General features: G+C 33.0%; 1 protein-coding gene across 1 annotated transcript; it reads right to left on the bottom strand.

The window, feature by feature from the left end:
* Nucleotides 1-521: 521 nt before the first annotated feature.
* Nucleotides 522-3,866, bottom strand: LOC108373232 (vitellogenin-1-like). The gene is made up of 3 exons (XM_017629096.1): nucleotides 3,444-3,866; nucleotides 3,084-3,343; nucleotides 522-1,259 (listed from the first exon to the last, which is right to left on the bottom strand). Exons 1-3 carry the CDS (start codon nucleotides 3,757-3,759, stop codon nucleotides 597-599), a joined length of 1,239 nt encoding a protein of 412 aa, XP_017484585.1. The 5' UTR covers nucleotides 3,760-3,866; the 3' UTR covers nucleotides 522-596.
* Between the last annotated feature and the right edge of the window lie 11,131 nt (nucleotides 3,867-14,997).

Below are 14,997 nucleotides of genomic sequence, written 5' to 3'. Positions count from 1 at the left end.
ACTCCTCTATCGATGTATGCAGATGTATTCAAAAGCAGTAATCTGTCAAAGTAAAATTTGCAGATGTTCATGAAAGGTATGAAGCCTTCGGCATAGCCGAAGACAGCGCTGCTCTTACTTGTTTATTTTGAATTCAAAAAATAAAAAATAAAAATAAAAAACCATGAATTGTAGAGAAGTTTTAAAGAATTCGTAGAGATCTCATCGGACTTTTTGCCGAATTTTCTAAAATGAAACAAACTATGCACATTTCGATGCTTTTACGAAATTTCGGAAGAAAATCGGTAAAGCAATGAAAATAATGCTGCTATGTGAAGAATTTCTTACAGAATTTTTTCAGAATTTTCTTTGTTTTTCGTACAGAAATTTCTTTACGAGTTCGTGTCAACCCCTTCATATAATTTTCTTTGAAGATTCGTAAAAAAATCGTAGAGATACACCTAAAGATTTCATTAAGATTTCGGTAACTTTGGTTTGCAGGGTTTTTATGTAAAAAAAAAGCAAACACAGAATAAACACAGTTTTTGTTTGTCAAATTTATTCCAAAAAAGTAAGCACAGAAAAATGTAAATACATATGTACGTTACCATGTTATCTTATCCACTTTTACAACATTTTTCACACTGCGTGCTGGCTTTTCCATTTTTACCATAGGGCGAGTCCCCATTCACTTCCAAAAAATAGTTACCATTCAAACTGTGCGGTACATCAATGCCCATGGGATACTCTGCGCCCGGGCATTTTTCTTCACGCAATCCAGTCAGTGAATAGCAACGCTTAGCCATAAAATTTCGCTCATTTCCTGGACAAACCGACTCCGCATAATATCGCACAGCGCGATGGTGTGCACAACTAACATCAAAACAACCGGGTGGCAGCGGATCAAGTCCACCTGGATAGAAGTCTGCATCGCCGAGCGGATCACGCTTCCCCAAAACACCCGAATTTGAGTGTATTACATCGACGAATTCGGCATCTCCGCGCATTAATCCAGTCAGCATCTGACCTTCGTTGAAACAGGGTTTCGCTGGATCTAAGCCAGTAATACGTGGTAGAATTTTACCGGTCTTGTAGCTGAAGTAGCGACCGGCAGCGCCGACAATGTGTGACCCCAGACTATGGCCAATGAGATGAATATTTTCAACCGGTACAACGTCAGTTAACAGCACTAGGCCTTCAGCAAGATGTTCGCCAATTTCATCGGTGTTGAATGCAGACCAGATATAAAGAGTATCGACAAAATTCGCCGCATCGACGGCCTATACATTGTATATGACAGAGAGATAGAGAAAGATAAAATAGTTTTTAGCATTATGCATTTTGCTCTTGATTAGAATTTTCGAATAGACATTAAAACATTTTCGTTCTCGCTCACTCACTCATTACCTTATTTACTCACCTCACTGGCCACATAACTTTTTCATTCTCTCACGTTGCTCTCACCCCTTTCCTCACTAACTCACTGGTTCACTCACCGCATTAGTTTTTATATCATAAAAGCTATAATTTTTAAGTGGATGCTATTTTCCAACTTCAACTTTTTTGATTTTTCCTGCTATAAAATCGTTAAAAATAAATATTTTTTGATCAAACAAGACTATTTCCCATCAGAAGTCTTCAAAAAATAGTACTCTGATGCTTATTTAACTTACAATATTTACTATGTGTGTTTTAATAGCCGATAATCCTGTCTGTTATAAACAAAAAATAGTTATTTTATGTTTTCATAACCACATCACGCACCAGCAGCTCAGTGCATGTGTTAATTTTTTTTTTGTGTATTCTACTCGATTTTTTCTGCGGGTATGTGGTAAAAAATTTTGAAAAATATGGTTGCCAGATATTTGAAAATTAAAATTGTTTAAAGGCTCAAAAACAAAAATTAAGTTTCTTCATCAAAACTAGAAGCGTTTGAAAAGATTTAAAAACATCTTTGTTCGGGGTTGCCACGTTTCTGAAAGATACAACAAATTTAAGCTAACTTAATACCATAATATGGTTATCAAGTGCAAGGTTTATGCACTAGCCTAGCAAAGGCCTTTGAAATTACACACTTTAATTCACATATATTTTTGGATGGGGTTGCCATTTATCTATAATAAAAATTTGTATAAACCATGCTACATGCGGTTGAGTAAAATCTGAGTTTCTAACAAAAGGTGTTAAAATAAGGAATAAGGGCTAAGCGACGTGATGTAGGGCAGAAGAGGACTCAATTCGTCTCCTGGTCGTAGCGCGTACCTCAAAAGTATCTATCTATAGCTTCTGGCTTCTACGAAAGGCGTTAAAGTCATACAATGACGCACTTCTGTTAAGGATTTCGATGCTTTCTCCTACAAAAAAAAAACACTTTGACAGCAGGGTAATGCAGCTCGCACATAAAGCACAGGGGACAAAATGAGCTTACCCTGTTTGGTTCCCAAGGCACAGACATTGTCGCTAGGAGAAGGACAGCACAGGGATTGGTAGGTTCAGGACATTGCATGCGTCTGTTGTCATACATATCTTGATAAAAAGGAAACTCAATAAGCACAGTAAGTACTCAAGCCCAGTCGAAAAGTGTCTACTCAGAGCAGTGCAACTTCGAAGCACATTAGATATGTGCCACTGTGAAGTCCTTACTCGGCCCAGACTTCGCTTTGTAGGATCACCATTTAAATAGCACTTATCCAAACGACTAAGCGATATTTCCTGATGATACAAGAAGCCAGAAAGGCCTGTAACCAAATAGAAGTTTACTTCAAAAGATTGTTCTTGATAGTGGTGACTAGTGAATCTAAGCCCTCCAAATCCATGTGCAAGCACCAAATAAATAGAGTCAATTTATGTACACACATATATGTATACAAATATTTTAGATGCCTAATTTTTGGTATCATTTATATTATGGCTCTTTTGCACGTACCAGATTGTAATTTCAATCATCACACCTGAAGCTACTTATTAAAGAGATTCGACTACTTAAATTTCAATATCTAGCAAAATTTAGATTCAAACGCCCTTTATTCCACAAAATTCAGACATTTTAGTAATTCTTACGTTTTAATGCGTTTTTCTATGTGTTCACATTTTTACTTACTCACCACAAAATTCACATCACCACGGCAATTGTAAGCGTTGCCAATCGTATCGATTGCACTATTATTTTCGATTGTTGTCGTCCAGCCGGTAGCCAGTATGACAACTTTTTTTTTCGGATCAAAATGTGGACTATGCCAAATTTCATTAGCTTTTAGTAATGGATAACTGTAGTTTTTGCAGGCGGTGCGTAATTGAAAATTCATTTTCGTCAAATCTGGCGTCACTCGCGGTGTTATCGTTTCAGCTGCGACTACCTTGGAGCCTAGAAAGCAAGCGATTCAAAAATAAAGCAAAAAAAGCGGTGTAAAAAGCCAGCAGCGGAGTTAATTCCCGATTCAAGACCACTTAACGTGAAGACTTACAAATCGTATTTATGGCCGAGGATACCAGTTCGAAAGGATAACCACCCAATACATTTTTGCTCGCCTCAAAAATGCCATCGGGTGTTGGTATTAAATTCGGCACCTGCTTAGCTACTCCCTCAGCGACGTTCCCAATGCCTCTGCCCACATCTTTTACACCTTCTGGTATTGAAAAAATACTACTAGCGCCTGTGGTCAGATTGGAGGCGGCGCTTTTTAAACTGCTTCCAACTTCCTTTATACCAAAGGCGTACAGTCCATTGGTGCTTACAGCTAGCAATATAAATGCTAAGCCCAGCGTGTTGAAGCGCGACATTCTTTCGAATTTTTATTTTTATTTTATTTTTTTCCAAATAACTATTTTCACATAGTCATTTTCACACAATCACTGCACACAATGCTGCTTTGTTTTGTGTAAAACTATTCGCGTGTGCCATGAACAGCTCTTATTTATACAAATGTCGAGCATCATGTTTTGTAAAGAAGCACCAACAATGCAAACTCACATAAATAAACAAATCGAAAATCTTCTCATTAGTGATTGGCTCCCGCTCAAGCTTACAGTGCCGTTGTACGGGTAGATAATCGACAGTCGTGAATACAAATAATAGCATAGTGATAGTCGTCTAGCTGTTATACGAAAGAGAAACGGCTAAATTGTAGCTATTGATGACAACCATTTCTGGTATTTTTTTAAACAGAAAATAAGCCATAATTTCATTTCAAATTTTGAAACATACGGGACATAAAAAAAAAAAGAAAATTAAATTCGCCTTTACAAATTTCTCGAGCGTTTTTAATATTTTCTGCGCTCTTTTTTTAATTTTGCTGAACATTTTACAAAATTTTCGAAAGTTTTCCATACTTTGTAAGGATTTTACCAAATTTTTAAAGAGTTTTAAATATAGAATGTTCATATCTTTTTGTCTGTTTCCGCGACGGTTTGGTTCGAAGAAGTGAAGCTTTTAATAAATTTCAGAATCTTTCGGTGTAATTTATTCATAATTAATTGGAAAGGTTCTTGTTCAATAGATTTTCGGGAATTTCGAAAATAGTGGAAACTTTTTAACAGTTTGTTCGCTGTATTTTGGGAATACTGAGAAACCTCGTTTTTCTTCGGAGTAATTCTTAGTTTTTGATGAAATTTGTGAGCATCCTTTTTTGAGATTTTTTTCTGAAATTGCTTCAAATTTTTTTCCATTTTTTTAATTTTTCTATTTTTTATTTTTTTTTTCTGAATTTACAGCATCTTTTTCGAACTTGTGGCACTGACAATTTTTGATTTTTTAGGATTTATCGGCATACTTTTCGAAGATTTCTATGATTTTCGAAGATCTTTTTTAAAAAGTCTTTGACATGTTGGGTTTTTTTCCAGCAATCATCTGCATTTTATCAGGGTTTGTGGGGTATTTAAAGTTTTTGTTTTCCTATTACATTGTTACTGACCTTGTCGGTGATAATTATGGAAAATTCGGATTTTTTTTTCAGATTTTTCAAAACGTTTTGAGGGTTTTTTATTTAATGTGGAAATTTTTTACCAGATTTTCAGGTGATTTTTTATAATGATTTTATGTTAAGGATCATTTTTTCCATTATGATTAAAATTTTGGAAACGTTTCATGATTTTTCAGAAATATTTTAAAATTTTTTCGCAACTCTTTTTTTTCAATTATTTGGTGTTTTTCTTGCAGTTTCTTTTTGAGACAATTCAAATGTATGACATGTTTCATGACTTTTCAGAAATTTTTTAAATAAGTTTCGGCTGCATTGTAAAAATACACTTGACAGATCTCAAATTGTTTGACCTTGACAAAATGTATTGATCTTTATTATGGGTCCTACTTTGCTCTTTTAGTTCCAAAAAAGAGATAAAATGCAGCAGAGGCTCATTAAAAACTATGTGATGTTCATAACAACTCTCACATTATTGTCAAGCCCGCTATATGTCGAAAATTTCGTGGTTAATTTTTTCGACTAGCAATTCCCGAAATTACATTTTCACTATTTTAAGCGCAACTGTATGCTCTCTGTGCATGCATACATACGTATACATACGTACCTGCTCTCAGAATTTTCGCCACTGGTTTTCCTTTTTTGTTGTCATAGCACAAATGGAATCCCAAATAAGGTAGGTAAAACACTTTTCGAATTTTTAATGTAAATTTGATTAACTGCTGCAATTGCATTACCTAATGGGCGAAGCGTTTCACGTTTGTGACAGTTTCTGCTACTTATTTTTACCAGATTGAGGGAAGGGGATGAGGAAGAAGAATAAAAGCGAAATTCGTGAATTGGCATCTACAATTAATAAAAAGAGATTTAAATTTATTGTATTAAAATAGATGATAATGCGGGAATTTCAATTTATATGGATATGTAAACTATGTAAGTAAATGCAAGTATTTTTAAGCAAGCATGTGAACCTGTATGCTATGTAAAGTGTGTTCATATCGCCTAATTCTAAGATATCCATATGTAATATGTAAAGGGCGGGTCATTTTTTTCTTTTACTATGCGCGTATAGCATAGGAGGATTCAGAAATTTTCAGAACCCATGTGTGTAAAATCACTTTAGAGTTTGATAAATTGAGAAAATAGGGTTAAAAGAAAATGTGAAAATTTTCACTGTTGCGCCCTCTGGTGGAAATTTAAAAAAAAAAAGTTAAGTGCAGAAATGAATTACTACTCATATCAAAAAATCCCTTATAGCATGTTTTCATACAAAATTTAAGCACTTCTCTACGATATTACAGCAGAATGCTAAAAAGAGCTTTTTTCGCGATTGGCAAACTCCAAATTGAGTTTACACGCAAATTTTCTTATAATTACACGTAAAATATTTCTATGCTGTACTTGCATAGTCGAAAAAATCTCCTATGCAAATAGACCCGCCCTAGTATGTACATATAAAGCAATAACTAGTTTTGCGCCAATAGTGTGAAATGTTGATTACTTTTCAACTTTAAATTGCTTCCTGAATTCCACGATATTTGGACTCATGAAGTAAAAAGGAATAGCTTTGAAACATATCAAATATTTCCGGCCATACATATATTAGGTATACATATGTGATGCTTTCTATTTCAAGACAAACGGTCAGGTTCTTTTTTTTTGGCTCGAAAATATTTTTTAACCGACTTATAAGATATTTTGTTTGTTAGATAAAAATCGATATCTGGGGATTTTTTCACATGCCCATAACTTTCTCAAAAAATAATTGATTTCAACCATTTTTTTCGAAATTAAATTTTGCAAAAACTATACTATTTTCATCATTTTCACCAGAAAAGAGGCACTTAGAACTACAATCGAGCGGAATCCTTAGTAGCTAACAATTTTTTCCGGATATATGATTTTTTTAGTAAAAACACATTTTTGAAATACTACATACTGCAATGTAGTCAATAATTTGCACACGAAGTCTATTATTTATTGTTATTACTTTTAGAATGGGTACTGCATTTGTTAGGGAGATAGGTAAATTGGTGCACCTGCATTGTAATATGTATCTCAAAAATGTGTTTTAACTAAAAAAAGATCATATCTCGAAAAAATAGCTTCTAGGGATTCAGGTGGGTTGTAGTTCAAAGTACCTAGTTTCTTGTGGAAAAATATGAAAGAAAAAAATATAGTTTTGCAAAATTAGATTTTCGAAAATTTTTTATGAAAATAAATAAAAAATTTATAAAAATAAAAATCGATAATTTTATCATTATATCTTGAAGTGGCACCAATTACTAACATTTGTGCGAAAAAGAGTTTGAAATTTATTATTTTTCATGTAAAGTTATGGGCGTTTGAAAAAAAATTCCTAGATATCGATTTTTATCTTAAAAACAAAATAGCTTATAAGTCGGCCAAAAAATTGCTTCGAGCCGAAAAACAAGTGCTCCAGGAAAAACCAATCTCGTTTTATTTCGTCGAAATTTTGTTGACAACAGTGGCGCATTAAAGTGGCAAAATTTTAGTTGCGGACTGAAATATGATATTTTGATGATATTTTAGGTTAGGTTAGGTTGGTCGGCGGATGATATTTTAAAGCCATGAAAAAATTCTCGCGGTAAATTTTATATTTTTTTTTATTTTTACGAAGCGATACTTTAATTTCCCAATACCAGGCGCTCATGCATATGAAGTAGCAAGTTTTCTATAACTTTTTAATTCGTTTGTAGAAGCCTTTGAAACTCAAAAGTAGAATTTTGGAAATTTAAAAATTTATACAAACAATTTTGTGCGTAGAAACAGAAAACTTGTTACTACACATTTATGAGCGCCAGGTATTGGGAAATGAAAATATCGTTTTGATAACGAAAAATCTGGATATTCGGATAGCCGAATATTATCTCAGTTTCCAGAGTAACCGGAGTTTTCATTTAGGTATCCGGATATTCGAATATTCGGTTTATCCGGATAGTTGAAAAATCCGGATGAAGTTCCCAGCCCTAAATGCATGTAATTTAATGTATAAGCTAACTTTAATCATAATTTTTGTCTTCAAAGAGTTATAGTAAAATTTACCGAAAATTTTTTTTATAGGATATTTTAACCTCTCAACTCCTACCATAATGGGCCTTTTCGGCACTTATTTGGAGGGAGAACCGCTAAGTGGTTAAAATGTTCCACAGAACTTTAAAGCAGGAAATTTTACTAGGGTACACTGAAGATGAAAAAATACTCTATCGGGCTATTACCGTTTCGATTCTAGTAATGCATTTTAAGGTGCCCCTCAACTTTTTTTTTCAAATGTCAGTTAGGCTACTCTGGCCAACAAGGCCCCCCATATGTAGGTGAACGAAATCTAGGATGAGAAAATAATCTCGCTGCATTATTTTAGCCACTCATGGAAACAGTTATAAAACGAATGACAAACAAATTCTCACTACAGCAACATTAGCATTCACAATCAACAAATCAAAATAAATTAACACAGAATTACAATCTACAACAACTAAATCTTCCGACTGTGCTATGTATTAAGTATTGGAGTGAATATCAAATGAACAGCCGGCGATTGCATGCGTCACTGCGCACGCCGCTTAAGGCGTTTCCCGCCAACTGCTTTGAATTTTAATGCCTGCTGTTAATAAGTTTATAATAAACAAATATTTGTAACATGAATTATATCGAGCATACAAAACACGCTCTTTATACCTCACACAGCTGCTGATGAGTACTTACTTGCTGATAAGTAGCAATGAATGTATGTATGTATGTATGTCATGTAGGTAAACACAATTATGGAACATGGAGTTCGTACGTTTATCTATGGGTAGTGAACAAAGAAGGTACATAGTACATATTTAAGTACATATGTAAATAAAGCGAACAGAAGCAAAACAATCAAAATGTGTAGTTGTTTGCACATCTGTGGCTATCAGTACAAGTGTTTATGTCAATTATTCATTAATTTGGAAGAATGATAGAAATTAAAAAATAATAAGAATAGCTTATTTTTTCGGAAGAAAGGAATTAGATTATGGAAGAATTTGGAGTTTATACCCAAGCGGAGCAGTCACTTTCCAAAACGAGTTTGCTTCACCTCATCACATTACATGGAGGGAAATTGGACCGAGCATTAGGAAAAAACAGTTTTCAAACTTCTTTAATAAAACTACAATTGAAAAATGCCCTTCTTTAGACACCACAGAATATAAAAATTTTTTCAAAATATGGGAAATCATATATGGTTTATAGTAGTAAATATACGCGTTATCTTAAACCAAATATGACCTTTTGATTGAGGGGCATATGCTTTCCCNACAAGTTATCTTAAACCAAATATGACCTTTTGATTGAGGGGCATATGCTTTCCCAGATTTTTTGATAAAAATTTTAACCCTTTCTAAATTATTTTCTTAATAAATCCTAACAAGCTTTGTTTTTTGCAGCAGCTGCTTCAAAAATTATTTATTCTTTGGACACAGATGACTTAACCCTAATTTAAGCGCATAAAGAAAATGACACAGTTAGTAGCATGGGGCCCTTTATTGCAAATACAATGAACATGAAAAGGGTGAAATATTGGTATGCTCCTTCTTGGCAGAACATAATTTAGCATTCTCGACAACCGACCACCTAAACAAATGTCTACAAGAAAAAAAAAATATTAGAAATCAACGCAATTCTTTAGCACCTTTAAAACTTGCACATTATTGCCCTGGAATTTAATGGGCTACCAACCTGCATGCTCAAAAAAATTCTAAAAAATCTGAATAAAAAGTTGAAAGTCTAGCTGAAATTTTACAGATTTGTTATAATTTTTGTACAAAGTTTGAAATGTGAATTTATATTTTGTTTGTTATATAATGAGCTAGGCTTTTATGGAAAAATAATAAACGGAAGGTTTCGGAAGGGTGAAAAAACATATATTTAATACTTGCGCCGGGTATTTAATGTTCGGCTCCGCCCGAACTTAGACTTTCTTACTTGTTCAAATTGTTATATATTGCTTTAACTTGTTTTTGTTATTTTTTGATTTACGACTCATACAGTTTCTTCGCCACGTTCAATGAGTCACATGTGAACACATCGAGCAAAGTAGTTTTTGAGTTAGATTTAAGGATGTTCCGATACAAGTAAATGCGAGTATGTACTCGATACTTTTGTTCCGATACCAACTACTTTTTCTACTCGAAACGTTGTTTCGATCGAATCAATTTGAGCAAGTGCCATATCTTGTCGGTCATATTTTTTCCATGGAAGAAATTTTCCACAGCGTCGTTTTTATGAAAAATAATTGCTTTAAGGGCCATTCCAGCGAAGACGACACCTCTGATGAAAAAAATTAATTACATAAATTGTGTTTAAATTTGTAAAGACAGTAAAGCAGGTAGAATAAATCTTTAGAAATAGATTTGTATCCATTTATTTTTCACTATTTTCTCTATTTTATTGTTACAAATGCATATATAATATACTGTCATATGTTTGCATCAAGTTTTCAAGGCTTTCCTCATCTTTTAAAGGTGGCTATGCAAAAAATAATTATCCAAAAAGAAAGCACAATTCATGAGCTTTAGAATGGTGGTAAGTTGTTAGAATTTATGGTGAGAAGTTATAAGCGTTCAAAAAATGAGGTCCCCCTATTAAAAATATAATAAANTAATATACTGCCATATGTTTGCATCAAGTTTTCAAGGCATTCCAAAAAATAATTATCCAAAACGAAAGAACCATTCATGAACTTTGATATGATAGTAAGTTGTTAGAATTTATGGTGAGAAGTTATAAGCGTTCAAAAAATGAGGTCCCCCTATTAAAAATATAATAAATATTCACATCAAATCAGCAGTGTTCATTTTATTCACGAACTATGTGTCCTCAAAGGTGACTCGTCCCACCCGTCACAAAATTTTGTCCCACCCGTCACAAGCAAATATAAGGTTTTTTTTTTTAGTTTTAAAATATAATAATGCCATTAAAGCATTAAATGGTACTTAACATTCTACTAACTACATTCGAGAAAGCCGCTTTAAACGAAATATTTATAGTTTGTCTAAAATTGGGAAACGAATCCAACAACTCAGAGAAGCAGGTGTCATCGTTGTCTCACCCGTAACGCTTGGAAAATGTTAAATTTCTGTGAAAATTATATAATTAAATTTTATACTTTATCAGTTTCGTATTAAACTGATATCTGACTTCAAGTGTTAACAGTTTGACACTTGTCAAACCAATGGCTAAAAAGACTTTACTAAAAGTTTGAGCCAAAACGAGNGTTGTCTCACCCGTAACGCTTGGAAAATGTTAAATTTCTGTGAAAATTATATAATTAAATTTTATACTTTATCAGTTTCGTATTAAACTGATATCTGACTTCAAGTGTTAACAGTTTGACACTTGTCAAACCAATGGCTAAAAAGACTTTACTAAAAGTTTGAGCCAAAACGAGTTAAAATGTTCCACCCGTCACTTTGGAATGCCCCTTAAGCAATCACAACGCCAAAGTCTAAAGTAGGGATATATTTTTACAAAGTAAGTGATACCACAGCAAAGTGCAAAGCAATGCTTTAAAGCCGTGAAGTTTTGTGGGAACCTTCAAAGGTTGAATTTTGTATCTAAGTAATTGTATTACCTCTAACGTTACTAATGAATGCATATACATATCGACACCTAAGTGGAAGATCGACCTGTCTCGCCAGCCAGTTCGAAAACGTCTTATCCCAGAACACTTTTCAAGGACGCCCTACTTCAGAATTTTGTTTAAAAATGTCCTATCTCAACTGAAAATATATTGAAAATATGTTGAGATAAGGCGTTTTTGAATCGGCAGGTAAGATAAGGCGTTTTTGAACCAAATTCTGAAATAGGGTGTTCAAGAAAAGTCTTCTGAGATGGGGCGATTTTTAATAAATTTCTGAAACAGGGCGTTTTTAAAAAGTTTTCTGAGTTAGGGCATTTTCCAACTGGCTGCCGGGATAGGTTGATCTTCCACTCACTGTATTGTAAATACAATATGAATATATGTATATATATTGGGGTGTGTATGTACATATATTAGAGTGTGCAAATAAGTTTTAATAAACAAAGCTCTGCCTANAAAAAGTAATTAAAAGCTTTTATGCTGTACTTTTTTGCGTTTGAATAAACTTACAGACTAAATTACAGAGTACTAAAAGCTGAGTTTACATTGAAGTTTATAAGTGTATGAATCAATACATACATACGTTTATATTTAACTTTTTTGTGGAACGTATTTCTTTCAAATCATAAGTTTGGTGTATAAGATAACTTTAAATTATAAACGATAGCAAGATTATAGCAAAATTTTTACTATAAAATTAACTTCAAATTTTTTTAGTACCCTTGAAATTAATTTAAATATATACTTCACTCACCAAAACTTGCACTTAATAAAATCAATTAAAATACTCGTAGTTTTCGGAATTTCACTTAATATGCAAGCAGGTGTTATCGCATTAAATACACAAAGAGCCATTCATTGGAATTGGTTTTTATTTTTCACAGTTAGTTTAATAACTAAAATTAATGTGTTGATTTCACAACCTCAAACAAACGCATTAACCTCACAAACCACAGATATAAATTTTTATTTTTATCTGGTATTTGAATTATGATACTCTCAATTTAGTTAGTTAGTTTAGTTTTCCATGTATTTTATATGGGATAAAAACATTTTTTCTTGATTTCTTGAAAATCAATACTCTGTTTCTCTTCAGGAGATTCCCAATAGAAATACCCAATTGTTTATTTAGCCACTTTTTCATAGTAACAATATTTTATATGACCCCAAACAACCTCAGAAAGGGCAATGGGGGGACCCATAAAAAAAATTTCTAGTGTTACAAAATGATTAAATAAACAATTGGGTATTATTATTGGGATAATTATAAAAAGGGCCCCATGTCATGGTGAAGAGAACCAGAGTTTTTTCAACAATTATATACCGTTGCTTTTCCATATAAATTACACGGAAAACTTTGAGCGCTCTGAGCGACCTTTAAATATTTTTTATAAAAAATAGGGGCATATTTTTTCCGTAGAAAATAATCCCAGGGGGTGAGAGCATTGGAATTCCGACTTTACTTCTTTGGACCTCCCTAATGTACATATGTATGTATAATTCTTTTACAATACATATACAGAAATATGACAACCCAGTTTAAAAAAATTTTTATTTTAAAATATTTTACATACTCCCTTTTTGATACCCCGCAGTAATAGTTTGCTTAAATCACATATATGATCAATTTTAATTTTCGAAAGTAGTGGCAACCCTATTAATGAAACAGTTTGACAATATGTCAATGCAATCTGCAAAAAACTTCCGCTCTCACTAGAAAGAGCACAGTCTAAACTATCAGAAAAATTGCCCTTCTCTGGTTCCTCTAAAGACCCCTGGTGACCTATTTCAAATTTGAGTAAAATTAGCATTTGGACAGAAAAATGTAAACTCGGGTTACGCCATCCTCAGTACGCGTTGGCGGCCTTTTGTCGTGCTAAGAAAAAATAACCCTCATCAGTCCAACTCGTGCTACGCAATCCACATAATAGTTGCGCAGGCATAATTTATTTAGAAAAGTTAGAATAAGGCTGCGATCAAAAGTTAAATTAGGCCGCGAAAGAAATGAGAAGGTATTAATTCCATCCACTGCACATATGTACATAAATATGTATGTATATATTTATTTGATTGAATTTGATTTTTACAAGAGACAATTTTTTTTCAAAAGTTTACCCAAAAATAATAAATGTAATGGACGCAATGCATATTCTCCATTGGATCATCAAGCTTTGTTCAACGGTATACACTTTGACATAAACATAAACTATTGACAGAAAAAGCATAAAATCGTTCTGTCATTTTGCTAAAAGCCTATGGTACTTATGTATGTATGTACAGTGATTCAAACAAATGACCACGTATTGTTTTTTTTTAATATTCGTAATATTTTTTCCAGCTAAATTTTTTTTTTGGTATTTTTATATAAAAATATCGTCTAAGTTTTAACCAAAATATTCATTTAAATATTCAAATATTTTACAAAATTTATTTATATTTTGAAATTTTGTTGCTGACGGTCTCTTGCGTTTTATTTCATAAGGAATTCGTACTTATATGAAAAACAAATGCAAAAATCCGTCACAAAAAAAATCTCAAAAATCAACGCGATTTTTTAGCCGTTTGAAATTAGCACTTCATTAGACTAAAATTGTATGAGCTATAAAACTGTGTACCAAAAAATTTTCTAAAAATTTAGAATAAAAAGTTGAAATTTTGATGCGAATTTGTTGAATTATCCTAAATTTTGTATTTATACGGTTTCGGTTAAAGCTTAGACGATATTTTTATATAAAAATAACAAAAAAAAATTTGGCTCGAAAACATAACGAATTTTGGAAGAAAATCAACACGTGGTCATTTATTTGAGTCACTGTATATACCATTTTGCAAACAAAAGCGCCAAATTGCCGTTGGGCTAGCAGAAACGAGAGCACCTGTAACCCAACTTTCAACGCATGAATTTAACAAAAGACCTATCGACAACGATAATCGTACGTACTTACAGTGCAAGTACATACATACATATATGCGGTAATTCACGTCAAATGTCCCAAGCGCGCTGGGCGGCGCTTTCGAATTGCTGGGAAGCAGACAGAAAATGGGGAAAATAATTCGAAAACCATGACTTCTATAGATTTTTCCGATTTTCGTGGTGAAAATTCTAAACAAAAATGTATATGTAATTTTTCTCAATTATGGTCATTTTTAATATTGTTTTTAGTTATCTCAATCAAAAGACCAGGTATTTTTACTTATAAGTCACTGACTAAAATGGGATTTTTCTTATATTTCCAAGTTAAAGCTTAAACAGACGGCAACGTTAATCCGGATTAACTCCGAATTAATCCGGATCAACTGCAGTTAGTTCCCGAGTTGATCTGGATCAACGCTGCCGTCTGTTTATGCTTTTATTAAGCGTTTTAGATCGCGATAAACCGCTAACCGTGCGCGACATAATAATATTTTTATAACTTTGGAACTACTCGACATTTAGATCTGAAACATTCGCAAAAACTTCCTAAGATATTC

The sequence above is a fragment of the Rhagoletis zephyria genome, unplaced genomic scaffold (genome assembly GCF_001687245.7).
Source record: "Rhagoletis zephyria isolate East Lansing unplaced genomic scaffold, Rhagoletis_zephyria_1.1 Rzeph_scaffold_06484, whole genome shotgun sequence".
NCBI lineage: Eukaryota > Metazoa > Arthropoda > Insecta > Diptera > Tephritidae > Rhagoletis > Rhagoletis zephyria.
The sequence above is the reverse complement of the archived record's forward strand: the minus strand, read 5'-3'. Positions and strand labels throughout refer to the sequence as shown.

Bases quoted from the DNA above. Each gene is read 5' to 3' on its own strand.
- LOC108373232 (XM_017629096.1), bottom strand. From the start codon at position 3,759: ATGTCGCGCTTCAACACGCTGGGCTTAGCATTTATATTGCTAGCTGTA. The intron at 3,344-3,443 runs GTAAGTCTTCAC...CTTGCTTTCTAG, and splicing joins CTCGGCCATAAATACGATTT to GCTCCAAGGTAGTCGCAGCT. The intron at 1,260-3,083 runs GTGAGTAAGTAA...TACAATGTATAG, and splicing joins GTGGTGATGTGAATTTTGTG to GCCGTCGATGCGGCGAATTT.